Genomic DNA, 18,114 nt, shown 5'->3' with positions numbered 1-18,114 from the left:
CGTTATTGAGACCTGTGACTTGGTTCAGTAGAACTTAGTCTTAGAATGGGCACTGCTCTTTGCCTTTGGAGGCCCAACCCAGTCTTAACCCGGGCCCCTGACCTCTCTGCTCACCAGCACTGACCTGCAGTGCCCACACCTAAAAAGGTGTCCTCGCATTTCACATATCCAAACAATGAGCAGTCATAGACAGTGAAATTTTATGATACTCAGGAGATGAAGTTTTTGTTTGTTTGTTTTTTACTTGTGTGGGAGTTGATTCTCTCTACCTTGTGGGTCCTGGAGATCAACCACTGGTGTCAGGCTTGGGGGCAAGTGCCTTTACCTGCTGAGGCATTTTCATGGCCCCATTTTTTTAAAATAGTTTTATTGGGCTAGTGCACACCTTTAATCCCAGCACTTGGGGAGGCAGAGGCAGGCAGATGTCTGTGAGTTTGAGGTCAGCCTGGTTTACAGAGCAAGTTCTGGCCAGTCAAGGCTACACAGAGAAACCCCAAACCACAGAGTTTATTGGGTACATTGCAATAGGTCAGCAGGCTGGCAGCAACTAGAGCGTCTGCCTGGCTCTCATTCTGTATATTTCTGGAGGCAGGGGTAGAGACAGGGCTTTCCGTCTCTCAGGCTGGCTTGATTTTCCTGCCCTCACCTCCCAAGAGAAAGCACCACCATATCATATTCAGCTTGATTTATGTATTTTGAAGGTATTTAATTATCTGTCTATTTATTTTCTTATGTATGTGTTCACACTTAAGATTTCTGTTTTTAAAAAATTTTTATTTTTAGGTAGGGTTTCACTGTGTCTCTCTGGCTGGCCTAGAACTTACCTGGTTCTGAACTCATGGGGATCTGCCTGCCTCTGCTTCCCAAGTGCTAGAATTGTGCCCACACACCTGATTTCTACATCTTTCTGATAGACTGGGTCTTTTCATTTATACTATTTTTTTTGTCCCGAGTATATTTTTCAGCTGTCTAATATGTCATGCTGATATTTCTCAGCCATTTATGAGAACTATGAGCCTCCTCTCATGAATAAATACAAATCTTGAAATTCTTGAAAAAGTATCAAACTTAGTGTAGCAATTTCTCAAAAGATTATGTATCATGGCTGTGTTGGATTTATTTCAGGTGCACAATGGTGTTTTAATTTTATAAAACGGAGTGGGTTTATACGTCACACAAGCCTGCCCAGCTAGAGAGTGTGCCTCTGCACATCCCAAGCTCTCTTCTCCACATTGTCACACTTGCTAATGTTTGTGAAAGATTAGCGTGAGCGAGCACTCTGCTGCACGCCTCACAGATCCCAAACACCCTATGGAGATAGGCAGAGAGGCAAAATAACCCCATGAAGATGGGAGTAGAACCTAGGGAGATCAAACTGGAGCTGGGACCTAAACTGCTGACTCATGATTGTGGGCCACGTTCTAAGCACTTCCGACGGAGAGATCCATGTGATCCTCTTGAAGACAATTATGAGGAGTTTACTAGTCTCATCTTTATAGATGAGAAAACTGAGGCCAAGGTCAGTTGCTTGATCTAGGTTTTCCAACTGGTGATAGATCTGAGATCTGAGAGGCTGAGGTCTGAGGGGCTGAGGTCTTAGGTTCTGGCGTCTGAGGGGCTGAGGTCTAGAGTTTACTCTCTGATCACTATGATCACTGTTGTTTACTAGCAGGGGGCTTTGCTTCAGAGGTACAGGAAGCATGATAAGAACAAATACCCAAGAGCAGTTTTCTCCCCAGTTGCACCTCCCATTGCGTTAACAGAACAAGCTCAGAGGGTTTGGTGGTTCCTCTCAGCCAATCACAACATGATACAACTTTGATCAGCAGTCTAAGCACAGGGGTACATCGAGGAGACATGAGATTAGCCTGGGGGAAGCCAAGGTAAGTCCCATGGAGATGGATAGGACAGTGCCATCACCTGCCCTCTTTGACCTACAACTGCCTCTGGTCTCAGGGGCCTTCAAGCATGTCCCAAAGTGGCATTTGCTGTTTGGAGTGACAGTGCCTTGATTAGATGATGCCATCAGGATCAATTTTGCCCTCTTTTCCCACCTTTCCTTCATTCATGGCGAAGTGGTTGTGGTTTAATTATCCACTTGTCAGGACCTAGGGTCGCCTTGGAGACAACCTCAGGACACACCTGCGACGGATGATCAAGGTTAACGGGTTTGTATATATGCCAAATATGGGCGGCACCACCTCATAGGCTGGGGTCCTGGACTAAACAAAAAAGGAGAAAGTGAACTGAGCACCAATATTCATCTCTGCCTCCTGATTGGGTGCAATGTGATCAGCTGCCTCACGCTCCTGCCACCATGTTCTTTTTCTAAGAAATGCTCTTCTTAGATTGTCTTTGTCATGTATTTTGTCTCAGCAACCAGACAGGTAGCTGTGGTATATTCTTTTACACTGTGTGAGTACGTGCCACTCTGATTGGTTTGATAGAAAAGCTAAACAGCCAGTAGCGAGGCAGGATTTTGGGGGCAGAGAAAATGCTGGGAAGGTGAAGGATGGATCTGAAGGTGGCCAGCCAGACTCAGAAGAAGCAGGATGGACAGTACTTAGATGAGGGAAGTGTGCCTTGGGGTGGCACATAGATTAATAGAAAGGGATTTCTTTAAGTTATAAGAGCCAACTAACAACAAGCCTAAGCTATCGGCCAACCTTTCATAATTAATAAAGAGTCTCCGTGTGGTTATTTGCGAGTGAATTCCTGTCAGCCAATCAAGAGTGGTTTTGTGGTCCCTGACGAAAAATTCTACCTATAAGTAGGTAAAGGAGAGGTGTGTGTGTGTGGGTTTACCAGAAATAGAAAGTATAGGGTTTTAGGCATCTAGAGGACCTGGTGACCCATTGTGGGTATTGAAATCTTGGTTGGGACTTGAGGACCCTCAGGGACCTGGCAACAGCCCAGACCTCCTTGGTATGTATTGTTTCAAGCACCTAGGATTTCTGAGAAAGGCTGGGCCTCTCCCATCACAGGGCCAGCTCAGGGAGCATGTGGAAACCGCAGCCTCTTACATCCTCTTTAATCCTCTCTCTTGTGCTAGCAGAATTAACATCTACGTATTTCACTTTACAAATCCCTAAATTAAAATCGTGGCAAATAATACAGTCTCTGAATAAGTGAGAGAAGATCTCTAAATCTCACCTGAAAACGGAGGAAAACCACAGTTCTTACTGTGGGACAGGGCAGCATCTCAAAATGCCTAAGTTCAGTCATGTCTACCGCCCGGTGGCAGCATTAGGTAAGCACAGAGTTTTTTCTTTCAGGATTCTGAGCTCTAGTTGAAATCGGGTCAGCATTTCTCAACAGCTGAGTGCCGGTGAGGGTTTTTGGATTCTGAGGAAAACTGTATCACTGGTGGTGGCTCCTTCAGAAGGGACGTCCTAACTGATTGCATCTGCACCTTACTCTTCAGTCTGCTTAGCACAGACCAGTCGTTTGGGGGCTGTTTTTCTTAGATTTGTGCTTTGTTTTTCCTTCAAGGATGTAGCTTTGTTTTGTCTAGCCCGCTCCTCTCTACCGCTTCCCTTTCTGTGGATGTATGTGTGCCTCCATACATGTGCTCAAACATGTGTCTATATAGAGGGGTGTGTGCCTCCAGGACTGTATGTCACATAGTTAACCGTTGAAGCGATGACTGAAGCAGTTCCTCACCTTGGGGTCCTCAGGGCTCTTTGCAAATTTATGGCTTCGCTTTTACCTCTGCAGGGGCAGAATCTAGTACCCAGTTTCTGAGTCAGGGGTGGTCCTGAACTGACTTGGTGTCCAACCCCTTCCAAAGCTGTCAAATGGACACTGTGATTTTGTTGTTGTTATTACATGCATTCATATATTTTTTGTGTGTGCCTGAGTGTGTGGAACTCAGGACTACTTGTGGGAGGTGATTCTCTTCTGACGCCGTGTGGGTTATAGGGAAACAACTCAGGTAGTAAGGCTTGGCAAGCAACTTTACCTGCTGAGCTATATCGTTAGCTGCAGCTCAAATCCTGAGCCCAGGGATCAAGAGACTGAACAGCGCCTGCTCTTGGTTTTTAGCATCTGCCTCAGTGTGGAGTTCATGGGAGGAACACTGATCTAGCCTTCCATGACAAACCACATGGAATAGAGGTGCACTGTTCACAGAACTGCTCCACATCAACCAGCTGACAGCCGGCAGACACCCCTAGACGTGATGGTAGATGATTTTAATCGCTTCATTTCAGCGATGCTCTCAGATGACAGCCACAGCAGGAGGGACACCGCTGAGGCCAGCCGAAATGATGACCTAGAGGGCGAACGGAATGGTTTATTACCTGACACCTTTCAACTCAAAACATTTGTGTCTTGGAAGTACAGAACCGCCGCAGTCAAAAGCCAAGCTAAGCGTGGTGGCCGAATGAGAACTGTTGCCTCAAGGTTCATGTATTTGAGTGCTGGGCCCCAGTTAGTGCTGCCTGAAGGGGTTCTACAACCCTTAGCAGGTGCCTTGTTGCAGGATGCACGGTGCCGAGTGGGCTTTGAGAGTTTACAGCCCCATTCCATTTCCCTCTCATTTTTCCTGTGCATGGAAATTCATAGGAATTTTCCACAGTGAGGAAAACCATGGTTCTTATAAAATTAAAGGTGATCACTTAGCTTCCTGCTCCTGCTGCCTGTTGCCATGGCTCTCTTGCTCACCCTCCCTCTGAAACCAGGTGCCAAAATAAACTTGTCTTTCCTGAAGTCACTTTTGGTGACGGTGTTTCATTGCAGCAACAGAAAGTCACCCTACACCGAGTGACACAGATTTGAGAAGCAGGCAGCACCCTGAGGCCGGGAAAGTGGCCAAGAAGTCTCTGCCTGAGGGTACACACAGGCGAGGAGACCTTCCAGGTGAAGCACATCCAGAACCCTTGACTTAAAAAGGCAGGCTACATGACCATTATGTATTCAGTAGTCAGTGCTGAGCCCGAGGCAGACTCCCATCAGCACACACTTCTGCTTAGGCAGTGAGCCGGAGACACACGTGACCGTCTGTTATGCCAGCCCTGCGTGTGTGGCTGCTTTCTACACCCTCAGGTTTGCCCTTGGGTATGGTTACATTCACCTTTCTCTATGGATCTTAGCTCCAAGCTCTGGTGCAATCTCCTTTTTTCCAAACCCTGGTCCCCTGCAAGAGCAGCTGCTCTGCACTGCTGATTTATCTCTCGGGCCTCCAACAATCACATTCTAAAATGTATTTCATCTCTTAGGCCCTAAGACTTAGGGGATTGAAACCCTCTTCTGGCCTCCACAGGCATTGCATACATATGGGGCATAGGCAAAATACCTATACACATACACATTAAAATATATATTACTTTTTTTTTTTTTGCTGTCTGGAAGTCTGGGGATAAGAAACTGCTTTATTTTGCAATTCTAAGTTTAGGGATTCCAGATTTCTTCCCTTCTTGCAAATAAAATTCATTAGTATGTGCATCTGGAAATACCCAACAGGTACTTAGAACGATTTTAGAGATCTCCCTAGATAACTCCTTAGCTTCAGGCCATATGCTTTATTTATTCCAGATGAGTGTAGGCAATCATCTTGCCCAATGTTTCATTGTTCTGTTGCATAAAAACCATTTTTCTAATCTTCAGAAGTCTTTGGAAGCTTTTTCCCCTGAGCTCCCTGACAGTGGGTGAGAGGAGGTGCTGCAGAGTCTCTTCAGATCCGTTCTCAGAAGCCACACACTGTTAATTCTACACACTCTTCTCGTGAGAGCAAGTAACGAAGCCACCCTGATTCAAAAAATGGGGAGCGGGTATGGTGGTGCACGCCTTTGAGTCCATCACTCAGAAGGCAGAGGCAGGCTGATCACTATGAGTTAGGACAGTCAGGACTGCCTGGTAAGACTCGGTCAAAAAAATATCAAGGAATGGAGAAACAGGGTCCATGTGTTAATGGAAGAAGTGACCGAGTTATGAAAATATGAAGGGAGAGAGGAAACAGGAGGACATGAGGGGTGTGGGGAGATGGGGGAATGATGAATGAGAGGGAAATTTGGGGAAATAAGGGGTTTTGGACAAATGGAAATATGAGGGGTGTGGTGAAATTTGGGGGCTATGAATGAGGGGTGTCTGCTGGCTGACAGCTGGTTGATGTGAGGACTTCTGAGAGATAGCTCATCTCCAATCCACGTGGTTTCTTATGGAAGGCTAGATCAGTATTCATCCCCTGAACTCTGCTGGCTGACGCAGATTCTGAGACTCTCCGTCACGTCTGGGAAGGCACACAGCTGGAGCGTGAAGTGGCTACGCTGTGTCACAGTCAGGACACACAGAGAGGTGACTGTGCCGCTCAGCTTTCTTCTTTAGCGCTAGCCCATGGGGTGGGTTTTCTTGTCCTCATTTAAACTTTTCTGGAAACATCATTGAAGACACTCTTAAGGGGCATGTTTCATGGTGAGTCTAAATGCAGTCAAACTGTGGATAAAGACTAACCATCAAAAATCCAAGTAGGCAGAAATGAGTCAAATAGAGTGCATCATGACATTGGAGAGGCTGAGGCAGGAGGATCATGAGTTTGAGTCCAGCGTGGGCTTCGCCAACCCCTCCCCCCCTTTTGAGAATGGGTCTCAATTACGTAGGCTTGGTTTTCCTGGAACTAGCTCTGTAGACCAGGATGGCCTTGAACTCAGAGATTTGAGTACCTCTGCCTCCTGAATACTGGGATCAAAAGGCATGCACCACCAAGCCCAGTTCAAATTTTGTCTCAAAAACTAGTCTCCCTACCAATCAAAAAAGACTAGGACAACTGATGAAGGAATCAGAGGCTGTGTAAAAGAGAGGCCAGAGAAATCTCTAGGAGAATGCACATGCTTATGAAGAGTCCACAGAAACGGAAAGCTGCGAGCGAAGCTGCTAACGGATGGACTAGGGTTTCTAGTCTCTTGAAACTAGAGAGAAGGGAGAGGGACGAATTAGGAGCCCTCTTGGGTGTGAAGAACGACAGATGCTGCTTTTAGGGAGACAGGGATTAGGAATCAGCAATGCAGCCTGGAAATGGAAAAGGCAGTCAGTTCTCTTTAGAAACGTTAGGGGGCGCCCGTGAGCAGCGAAGAGAGCTGGGATATGCTGCGTGGAGCATTGCGGCTCCAGGCTGGAAGAAGCAGGGGGACTGTCAAGCGTCACTCAAATTCCCGGGGTTTCGAGTAGAGCCCTCCGATTTTTTCCCGCCTTTTCATCATTCTGAGATCTGTCCAGAAGCACCCCTCCTCCTCTGCTGCAGATGGGTTCAGTTAGAACTTCCGGAGACCTAACCGAGGAGAGGGGTGGTGATGATGGACAGGTTCAACCATAATTCTTAGGGTGCTCTTGGGGCCCGGCTTTGGGGTCGTGGAGCCTTGCCTTGCAGCCTGTCGGCTCTCACTCCGGGCGCCCTTGGACTCAAGAAAAGCTGCTGGGATTCCTAGGCTCCTTATTCTCCTCAGCTCCTTTTCTCTCTGACGCAAACCTCCCTGGAGTCCTCACCCGGGCTCAGGATTGCGGTCTCCCAACCACAGGGTTGCAGAGAGCTTGTTCCTCGCCTCTGCGTGCCTAGCAGAAAGGCCGGTCCTATAATCTTCATCTGCAAAGGGTTGTGCTGTGTTCTGTCCCAGGGGAAACGTAGTCAGAGAACAGCCCTGTCCCCAATCCAGTGCCCGCGCTCCGAGGCTGGTGCAGCAGGGACCTGGGCGGCGGGTGCACGTGTAGCCGGCTCTGCGTAGGGGCGTTCCTGCACGCTGATCCCTGTTAAGCGCAGGGCTGCGGACGCGGCGCTAGCCGCTCTCGCATTCTCTGTCCCTGCAGCGGTCGCGTAGGTCGGGGAAGCCCGTCTTGGTGCCGGGGAAACCGAGAGAGGGGGGAGGAGCCCGAGCGGGAGGGGTGGGAGGGGGCGCAGCCCCGCCCCCGCCCCGCCCCCCGTGGCCGGAGTCCGGGCTTCAGCCCGGCGCGCCGTAGCCTGCGAGCCCGCGAGCCTGCTAGCGGCTGCTGCGGCGGTTTCCCCTTCGCGCAGACCAGGCGTCCCAGCCCTCGCGGCCCGCTGACCCTGGGGCTCGCGCCCCACGGGGCAGGGATGCATCATGGCCACGCTGGCTTGTCGCGTGCAGTTCTTGGACGACACCGATCCTTTTAACAGTACCAACTTCCCAGAGCCCAGCCGGCCACCGCTGTTCACATTCCGCGAGGACCTGGCTCTGGGCACCCAGCTGGCCGGAGTCCATCGGTTGCTGCGGGCGCCGCACAAGGTAAGATCCGGCGGGGTGGGTGGGGAGCTGGGGACGCAACCCCTGCAGCCGTGCCTGTCAGGGTGGGGGCGCTGCAGACGGACTGGACAGGCAGAGGCCCCGGGGACACGCGCCCAAGGGCAGATATCACTGAGGGTTAGGCAGAGGGGCCCCGAGCACCCAGAGGCTGGCGCATGACTCTCTGGCTGGCGGGAAGGACAGCTCCACGTCCTAGCCCAGATCTTTGGACGAGCGGGGCCCAGCAGGTGCCACACCGGCTGGAGGCGGGATGTGTTGGGATCTCCGTGGCCTCTCCGTTAGCTCGGCCTGGTGGGCGGGGTGCAGCTCGGACGCTGGGGCGATCGGCTCGGGTACCCCGCTTGGCCCCGAGTCGGGCATGGAGAGAGCTCCGGGCGGGACTCGGTTTCCTGAAAGAGAGCCCTGAGTGATGCCGGGGACAGAAGCTCTGTAGGGCCTCCCTGGCACTGCGGGCGGCTAGGCGACCCTCGCGACAAAGCACGCTTTCCGGGAACACCTCTCCCTCCTCCCTCTGGCAAGGGGCGCGCACTGCGATAGTGTTCACACTATCCCGTTTTTTTCTTCCGAGGAGCAGGTGGCCTCAGGAACCTTGGAGGAACAGCCCCTGTGGGAGGAAGGGCGGGGGCGCGGGCAAGAGACTCACAAAGCCTCGGCCCAGGAGCCCCAAATGAGTGTCCCCTGGGAAGAATGGCGTCTCAGTCCACCCGTTAGAGTTTTCTTTTCTTTTCATGTCTTTTCTTTCTTTTTTAACCCTTTGAAGGAGGCCAGGCGTCGTGCAAAGTGTTTGTAAAGAGCCAGGCATTGAAAGCTAATCATTTAGCTCTCCGGGAAAGCCTTCCTCCCACTTACACAGATGGACTGCACCTTGAAGGGTTTACTTCCTTGCTGTATTTTCTGCTTAGGTCCACATCAAAGTTTAGAGATAATTAATTCTGTGAGGATCAACATGGACAAACATTTGGGAAAGAGAACCCTTAATTCCAAGAGCAAAAGTGGTTTTGGAAAATCCTTCCGCTTTCTGTTAGATGCCCACTGGTTTTGAAAGTAAAAGAGGAGGCTGTGTTTGTACCTGAGGGGTTCAGAAATCATCTTCCCCTGCTCTGAGTTCCTCAGTGCTCCCTCCATACCACCTAACTAGTAACCACTTTCTTTTTCTTTTCTTTTTCTTTTTAAATGGAGAGTGGGCAGATTCTCTCATTCCTTCTGTACCGGTTCTGGGTGATTATATAGTCACGGTACTTGCATTCTTTCTGACCACAGCGCGGCCATACCTTGGGAGTCGCTTTAGTAAGTTCTCACCCCTTCTCCAGCAGCAGATTCAGTAAAAGTTTTCTCAGTGTCTCCCACTTCATGGTTCCTCCATTCATCATGGTCTCAGATTACAGTGATCTTTTGTTGAAGCCACAGAAGCCTCATAATTGTGGCCTTGTGACCTTGAAGTGGTCTCCTTGGATCTCAAACGCTATATACATGGGTTGACCTTTCAGGCTCTGGACTCAAGTATGTTTTTAGGTTTCCATAGTCTTAATCCAGTATTCCTGGTGGGGCAGGAAATCCTGACGCTCCCCCCTTCCCTCTCCTGGGCCCCCACCAGAAGCCACAGTACAACAGGCACACTGTCTCCCAGAACTTTCTAAGGTATCCTTTGTGAAACAAACACAAAAAAAAGATTTAGAGAAAATCTTTAATCATCCAAGATCAGTCTTAGACCTTTTTGGCCAAGGACGCCAGCAGTATTTTCACTTGTTTATATACACTGTGTGTAAGTTTTTGCACTTATGAATAGTGCAAACAGCTGACTGGTAACCAGAGTTCCTTCAAGCAGAATTCAGGGCATCCAGTGTTTAAGTACACACATTCGTATCTTTAAGATGTTAGTTTCCAGCAATTAAAAACACCGGAGCGTAGTCTTCCATATCCCAAGCTAACTTTGAACTTGCTCTGTATCTGAGGTTACCCTTGAAGTTTGATCCTCCTGACCGCACCTCACAGCCACGAGCCACCACAAACACATTGTGCAGTGCGGGGCTTTGTGTGTACTAGGTGCAAACTGTGATCTCCAGCCCCTCTAGCGGATAATCCACCTATGACAGAACTTAACACCATACAGCTCCATGATATAGTGCTTTTATTATCCCTGTTTTAGAGATAAAGAAACAGAGGTAGAGAGCAATTAAGTAAACCAATATCTCTGCCGGAGTAGGGAGCTGAGAGCCTAAATAGGCCTGTGTGACTGGACACCTCCGTGCAGCCCTCTGAGCAGCTAGATGTGTGGGTGAAGACAGAGGCTATACTTCCTGAGCCCTCTCATCCGTTACCTTGGCAAGTTTGCCTAACACAACCACTTTTGTGTGCCAAGCACCTTTTGGCCTGGGGGCAGGTGATGTTACAAGCATAAGGGCTTAAAGAATTCCTGGCCTGGTAGAGTTCTTAGAGGTAAGAACATATAGTTAGCGGCTGGATGTTCCAGGCCACCAGTGACTCTTCCCAGGGCTTAGGGAACACTTCTCCTGGGGGCGGGGCGGGGGGACTCTGGGAGGTAGAAAGGGGAAGCACTCGGGTGGACTCACGTATATACCCGATGTCCTCAGTCTTGTACTGGGGAAATGGCTCAGCTAAACTGCTTGACATGTAAATGTGACAACCTGAGCTCAATATCCCAGAACCTTAAAAAGAAAAAAAAAAGTTAGGTGTGGTGGTGCATGCCTGTAATTCCAGCACTGTGCATGGGGATGGCGGTGGTGAATAAGAGGAGGAGTGTGGGATGTTGGGGACCAAAGGATTGATTGGATCAATCAGTGTAGTTGAATCTGTAAGCTCCAGGTTCAATATGAGAGACTCTGTCTCAAAAAATAAAGTGGGGAGTGATTGGTGAAGACACCTGATGTCAGCCTCTGGTCTCACCACACACACATGAACCTTCCTGCCCCCATCCAAACACACACACCATACACACAACAACAAAAACAACAACAATCTAAGGGCAGTTTTCCTCATTTGGTAGACAAAACAGGAATGCAGAGTATGTGTATAAAAAGAGTCATGACTAATATGTGTCTTAAAATAACAATTATGACTTTGCAATTAAACTTTTAAAAATATTTATTTTATATGTACGAGTGTTTTGCTTGCACACATGTCTGTACATTATGCACATTCTAGAACTGTGAGCTGCTGTATGAGTGCTAGGAACCCAGGTCTTCTGCAAGAACAAGAAGTGCTCTTAACCACCGAGCCATCTCTCCAGCCCCACAACTGTAATTTTTAATGACGTAGGTAGTTTGATTTGGGATCATTTTCGTCATGTACTAAGTGCTAGAGAGACTAGAGCTGGGATAGCCGCTCTGTTCCAGGTACCTGTCTCATCAGAACCCTACCAGCTCACCAAGCACATGACTGCCAGGCCAAGGACTATTGCATGTCCTAGCAAGAGAGACTAAATATGGGAGCCCCCTGGTCACGTGAGTTTAAATCCCAGAGTTAGCTTCTGACACTGATCTGGCTCAGTGGAGCTCAATGCTCCATGTTAGTGTCTTGCATGTTCTCCTTCCAGGAAGTCTGTCCATTCTCAGAACACGTCTTCCAGGGCTCGCCTCGAGTGTCCCCTGTTTAATCCCTTCTCACCACCTTTGTCTCTGTGGCTGCCCACAGTGCCTAGGCTATCCTATCCTTAAAACAGCCAGTTGCACCAAGGATTAGATCTTTGCTACAGGTACAAGGTGGACATCGTCTTGGCTTCTATTTGAACTGAACACTCAGGCTTCCCCTGATCTACTGATTCAGAACACGTGTCTTACCATGGTGCTTAGGTAATTCCTGCCCGAGTGCACGGGTTACAGGTGAAGTACATCAGGCTGTTAGTATGTGGGGTTTTTATTATCTTCTCTCTCTTTAGATAACTTCCTGAAGGTAACGCCCTGGTGGCCCCTTTCTCTACGTTGTACCTAGAAGCTAAGTAGTGCTAAGACAGGGCGTGCACCACGTTGACTGACAGGTGTTAGTTTTAGAACACAAATCCACCCGTATTATTGCCCTAATGAATTTCCACCTTAATCCTCTTAAGGGACACATCTGTTTGTTACATTACATTGAGATTTTTCAAAGATGAGATCATTAGTAAACTTGGCAAGTGGGCTATGCCTCGGTATCTTAGGACAACACTGTTTAAGAATGTTCTATGAATGGCTACGAGTCTAAGCAGGGTTGAATCTAGCCCCGCTGTAATTAGCTCACTTGGTTGGAACCTTGCTATTGAGATCGGGATCATGGGATTGAACCCTTTATGGGTCAGCTGGCTTTGCTTCATGCATGGCTACAGACCATGTCACTAACCTAGCCAGACGTCTAGCAGGTGCTCCCATGGCTCCTTGCAAGTATCTGAGTTGGGACAGAATGACAGCAGACTTGGGGGTGCAGTGGGGCAGGGCTCCTCTGGAATGAGCTCGTGTTGAATACTGTCTTATAGACCTCCAAATTTCATTTGATATGGAAATGTCAAATTTCATTTTTCGCTGTCCCCAGCAACTGTGGCAGGTTGACAGACAGGGAAATGCCAGCGAACACGGAAGGAAACAATCATAGGTGGGTTAAACAGGTTGCTAAAGGCCATAAGGCCTTGCTGCTTTAAGTGAAGGAGCTGGGATTGAAGGTCAAGTCTTTTTTTACTCTGAAGCCTGTAGCCAACTGTGTCCCATTATTAGAAAACCAGCAGAGCACGGGCTGCTGCTCCCCACGGGGGCGGGGCACGGCTGCCTGCCGCGGGTCTGTGACTTACATCGCTCTGCTCTGGTGCGTCCACCCTTGGTGGATGCTCTGGGGGCCTGTGCCTTCTGTCCTTGGAGTCCAACCTGGGTCCCTCAGCAAAACAACTGGCCTGTCTTCACCCTCCTACATGGTACCGTGAAATGTTAGTTCTTGCTGGTGACAGCTTTAAACTCACTAACATGCCAGGTCAACTCAGAAACGCCCTTCCCCCACCCTCCTTTCTTTCCCTCCCGGTTCTCTCTAGTGGTGAAACTTTCCGACGCCCGGGGGACTTTGCTTCCTTCAGGCAGAGGCAGCTACTGCTCCTGGTGGCCTCCACACTTCATCTGCTGTTCCTCTGACTTCTGTGGCTGGCTTCGGAGTGACCTGTCTGCAACCAATCTCTTCTTCTTCCTCCATTTGCAGTGTTGGGTTTGAGAGTGAAGTGAAGAGAGGAATATTAAGTCACAGCAAAACGTTAAGACTCCCCATAAGGATGGCACCAGCAAGAGCCCGACTGGAGGATGTTGCAGTTTCCCTACCAAACAAGTTGTGAGGAGAAAGAGATGACTAGAAAGAAACGAAATGGAAAGAAGCTTGAGAGATGTATTAACCAGTATGAGGCCCTAGCTGAAGGCCGAGTCAAGCAAACTCATTGTAAATAAATATTTGAGATTGGTGGGGGAAAGTCAAATGGGACTGGCTAGTTGGTAGTGTACACAATTAACTTTTAAAATTACATATTTATTAACTTACTTTGTGTGGGTGAATACCTGTGTGCATGCATGTGACACAGCGTGAGTATGCGTGGAGGCCAGAGGTCAGTTTTCAAGAGTTGTTCTCTCCTTCAACCACACGGGTCCCTAAACTGAACTCAGGATGGCAGGATGGTCAGTATCATCTTTTCCAGCCCCACATGACTGGTTTTAAAGCGAGATAAAGCTATGCTGCTATTTTGAAAGAAGAATTTGTGTTGTTCAGAGATATGTAATGAAATATTTATAGTCCAGGGTATAGATGACTGGACCTTGCTTTAGGGTGATCTAAGATAGAGAGGCAAGCAGCTGGGCCAGTGTCTAGATAGCTTAGGTAGATCGTAGTTAAACTGAACTGTGGGCTGTGGAGAAGGGGCTGATAGTGTTTCTTATACTTTTGCATGTTGGGATTTTCCTCCTCCTCCTTCTCTTCCTCCTCCTCCTCTTTCTTTTTGTAAAGAAAGGATCCCTCTGGGATCAGAGCTTTGTCATTAAGCCTTACAGTTCCCCGAGCATGCTCACTATGGCCAAGTGAAGTGTTTTGTCTTGCACAATTATGTCTCACTCTGTAGCCCTAGCTGGCCTGAAACACAATGTCTTCACCTCTTCTGCTGATGCTAAGATTTCTGGCCTGTGCCATCATGCTTAGCCTCTGGTGATGTTTTCTCTTCCCACTCGGTTGTAGTCACCTTAGGATTTTAGAAAGGCATCGTTTTTGTTTGTTTGTTTGTTTGTTTGTGTTCAGAGTATCTTCCCAGGCTCAGCTGATCACCATGTAGACTGATGCTGGCCGGTACCTGTTCCATTTCCTGCTGGCCTGGTGAAGGAAATGCTCAGGGAGGGCTGCACCTGGCTGTAGCATAGGCACCTGCACTTTAACCACTAAGTAAGATGTGGTTACAGCTGAAATAAATGGCACCTTATGTAAAGGCAGCCAGTTTCCTACTTCTGTTGAAGCCTGTGGCGTGCCTCCTGGCCACAGCAGGGCTTGATTTCCAGGGAACCAACCCTGCCACTGCATTTCAGCTCCAAAGAGCATCTTGGGGTGTAACAAATGGCAGGGGAATTTTAACAAGTGAAAATGGAAGTTTGTGTATGTTGGCATTTCTCCTATTACCTTCAACTTTTTATGGGCAGACTAAAACATTTGTGGGCTATCGAAGAGGGAATAAGATGAATCATTCCGAAGGAAAAATTCCCAATTGATTACCAACCAGAAAGAACTCATTCTCAGAGGTTTCAGGAGTTTAGAGACTGTAACAAATGGGGTCTACATTGTATCTGTTCACAAAGTGGGGCTCCTCACTCCCTACGTGGGCGGTACTCTCACTCCTGTCTCAGTGCTGGGGCTGCATATGTACCCACAAAGCAAGGCATCCACAACACCTCTTTGCCAGTTAGTTTTGTAACTTTTAGAAATTAAACTGCTAGACTCCAAGGGGTGATGTTTAAGGACTAATGTTAGGAAGACATTTTAAACTTTTTGAACAAATAGAAGAAAAAAAGAAAGAGAACATCGATGACTCAATAAAGAACAGTTTTCCTAGGTTTGTCAGGAAAGAATCAAATTAGTTTCTCAAATGCCTCATCAAATACTTTTTTTTTTGCCTTCTTGAAACAGAGATACCCAAGAAGGAGGCTTCCCTAGAGTTCATAGGGTTACTCTGCTTCGCCACACTCTTGATATATTCTGAAGACGGGATGAAAGGGTGGGGTAAAAAAAGGATGTTCTAGGATAAGCCCAAGGTGTTCTTAAACAACTTGTTTAATTGAAAAATCGTGTGTGTGTACGCGTGCGTGTATGTGGATACGTGTATGTGGATATGTGTGGAGGCCAGAAGATGGTGTCTGATGGTTGATTCCACTCAGAACTGGAGTTCTAGGTGGTTGTGAGTCACTCCATGTAGGTGCTGGGAACTGAACTCAGGATGAGCAAGCACTCCCAACCACTGAGCTATGTCTCTGGTGCCACCAAGGCGTCTTCCACTGGTTGAACAGATGCAAAGGGTTTTATAGCAATGATTGATGGGTGTATTCGATACCTTTATTGCTGCTGTGACTAAATTAAAAAAAGGGCAACTTACAGGAGGAAGAGGTTGTTCTGGCTTATGGTCCAGACTTTACCGTCTATCACGGTAAAGGTGTGGTAACAGAGGCAGCCTCTGTCTGTGGTTGGTGGAAGGAGAGGGGAACATGGGTGCTCAGCCGGCTTTCTCTGGTTTCTCTTCTTTACACGTGGTCCAGGATTCTTCTACCCATGGAAACTGCTGCCCACATCCAGGGTGGGTCTTTCTTAGTTAATCTAGGGGATGCCCATACTCCTGAGGTGCTCTGTGCCAATGCCCTAGACATTCTTAATCTAATCAAGTTAGCTTTCTATCTTCACACCATAGTGTCCAGATGCTCCTGGCTAGAGCTGACAAGTTTAAAGCAGGTGGGACCCCCTGAGAGGTGTGTTCTTAGAGGACAGAACGAGCAGGACGGTCCTTCTGGCCCAGCTAGGGTCATGCACAGCCCCGCAGCTTCTCACCAGCCGTGGTTTTGAGTGAGGGAGTTTATCCCTGCTGCCCTGTAGTCACCTGTGCCCTTGCTCCAGCCGGGACTCGAGGTCATCTTTTCCAGTCCCGAGTTTCTTACAAGGGTGAGCCCAGTGACAGTGGGAACAACCCCTGACTCATGCACAAGAGCACTCCGCAGCATTGGCTTTGAGACAACTGACCCATTTTCCTTCTCTCCTATTACTTCGCTGTTCTTAAATGAAAGCAAAATTTCGTATAACTAACAGTCCTACACCCAGACTACACCTAGCTCTCCACCTACACCTAGCTCTCGTTCCCTGTGAACGGTGACGGACTGCTCGGAGGGGGTCATCGCTGCAAGGCAGTTTGAAAGGTAGGAGATAGATATTGTAGGGAAACAGTCTGAGGGGTGTGATGGTTAACTTAGATTGTCCAATTGATTGGATTATGAAACACCTGAGGGACTAGTGACTCATACTAGTGAGGGCATTTCCAGAGAGAATTAACTGTCAGGGGATGTGGGGAGCAGCATCCCATGGCAGGGGTCTTAGACTAGATAGACTAGAGAGAAATCCAGAGGAGAAGCGACATCCATGTCTCTGTTTCCTGGTCTGCCAAGATGAGGACCAGCAGTCTTCTGCTCCTGCTGCCGCTGATGGTGAGCGATCCTGCTGCCTTGCTGTCCCTACTATGATAGAAACAGGTAAATTACTTTCTTTTCCCTTACACAAGCGTGGGACAAGCTAAACAGTCCACGTTCATATTCTATAATAGAACTTTAAAAATAAGTCTCAGTTCATCAGGCCTCTCTCCCTAAATAAATAAAAAGTCAGCAACAATAAAACTCTTACTGTGTCTGTTGAAGAATCTGGAACATTCCTCCTGCAGAAGGTGAAAGTACAGCCGGCTCTCCTCTGTAGCTGTGAATCTGAACTGCGTTTGTGAACTTAGGATGATGCTTTTGGAGAGAGGTTATACTGGTCAAGTTCAGTTCTTGAGAGAAGAACCAAGGGAGAATTCATCGCTTATACAATAAATAAGATGGAGACGGAGCATGTCTGGGTTTGGAGACAGTAGCAAACTACACCGAAGACATGCCAACCATGTTCTTATCACCGGAAGGTACTGGTTCTAACACGTCCACATCTCACCATAACTAGAACACAAAGCACAAGAATATATCTGAGCATATTTTCCAGGTACACAGTCTTTAATGACAGCGTGATAATCCAGTCTGTTCCTGGACGATGATCCGTGTTTCGATTGCTTCCAGTCCATGAGGGAAAGCACTCCACTTCTTGTAATGTTTAACTTGCCCCAAACTCATGCATGCATGAATGAACCATTGGATATTTAGGTAGTTGACAATAAAGAAGTAACAGGTAATTCTATAATACATTTCCTTATAGGAAAAACACCAAGTCTTTGTGCCTGCTAAATTCCTTAATTAAATTCCTAGATGTTTAACTGCTGAGTTGAAAAGTCAAGATCTCCTCTTTGAGGGAAGACGTTTCTGTGTTATGAACAATGGAGGTAGTTGGAAAAGTGGTATCTAAGTTAGGGCAGAGGTGTTAGAGATTATCATGGATTATAATGGGCAAGCTCCGGAGCCCAGGGCTAGTTGGCTTTCTTTGCCTTCCGCCATTGTGTTCCCTCAGAGAGTGACACCGAGGTCACTGACAGAAGCCTGAATAAATGATGTGTGTGTACCTCACTGCTCTCCGCTGCTCAAAGGGCACCATGTGCCCGGTGGTCTTCTCATCCATGTACTTTCTGTCAAGGAGACTAGTTCTTACTGTGTTTAGTGTCTGTGTCTCCCAGTAAGGTTGAAAGCCCAGGAGAATG

At 48.0% G+C, this 18,114-nt stretch overlaps 1 protein-coding gene across 9 annotated transcripts in view; it reads left to right on the top strand.

Moving 5' to 3' along the window:
• Positions 1-7,998: 7,998 nt before the first annotated feature.
• The window catches only part of Fhod3 (formin homology 2 domain containing 3), a 429,672-nt gene continuing 419,556 nt past the window's right edge, over positions 7,999-18,114 (top strand). For 6 of the 9 annotated variants that reach the window (XM_085700035.2, XM_085700033.2, XM_085700032.2 and 3 more), the window contains exon 1: positions 8,001-8,234. In XM_085700035.2, coding sequence (XP_085556161.2) covers positions 8,070-8,234 — 165 coding nt within the window. In that variant the 5' untranslated portion in view covers positions 8,001-8,069. Of the gene's footprint in view, positions 8,235-18,114 lie in introns of all 9 variants that reach the window. The other 3 variants (XM_087896219.1, XM_085700029.2, XM_085700034.2) reach the window with 3 other exon arrangements.

This window comes from Myodes glareolus, chromosome 13 (assembly GCF_982192425.1).
Source record: "Myodes glareolus chromosome 13, mMyoGla1.1, whole genome shotgun sequence".
NCBI lineage: Eukaryota > Metazoa > Chordata > Mammalia > Rodentia > Cricetidae > Myodes > Myodes glareolus.
The sequence above is the reverse complement of the archived record's forward strand: the minus strand, read 5'-3'. Positions and strand labels throughout refer to the sequence as shown.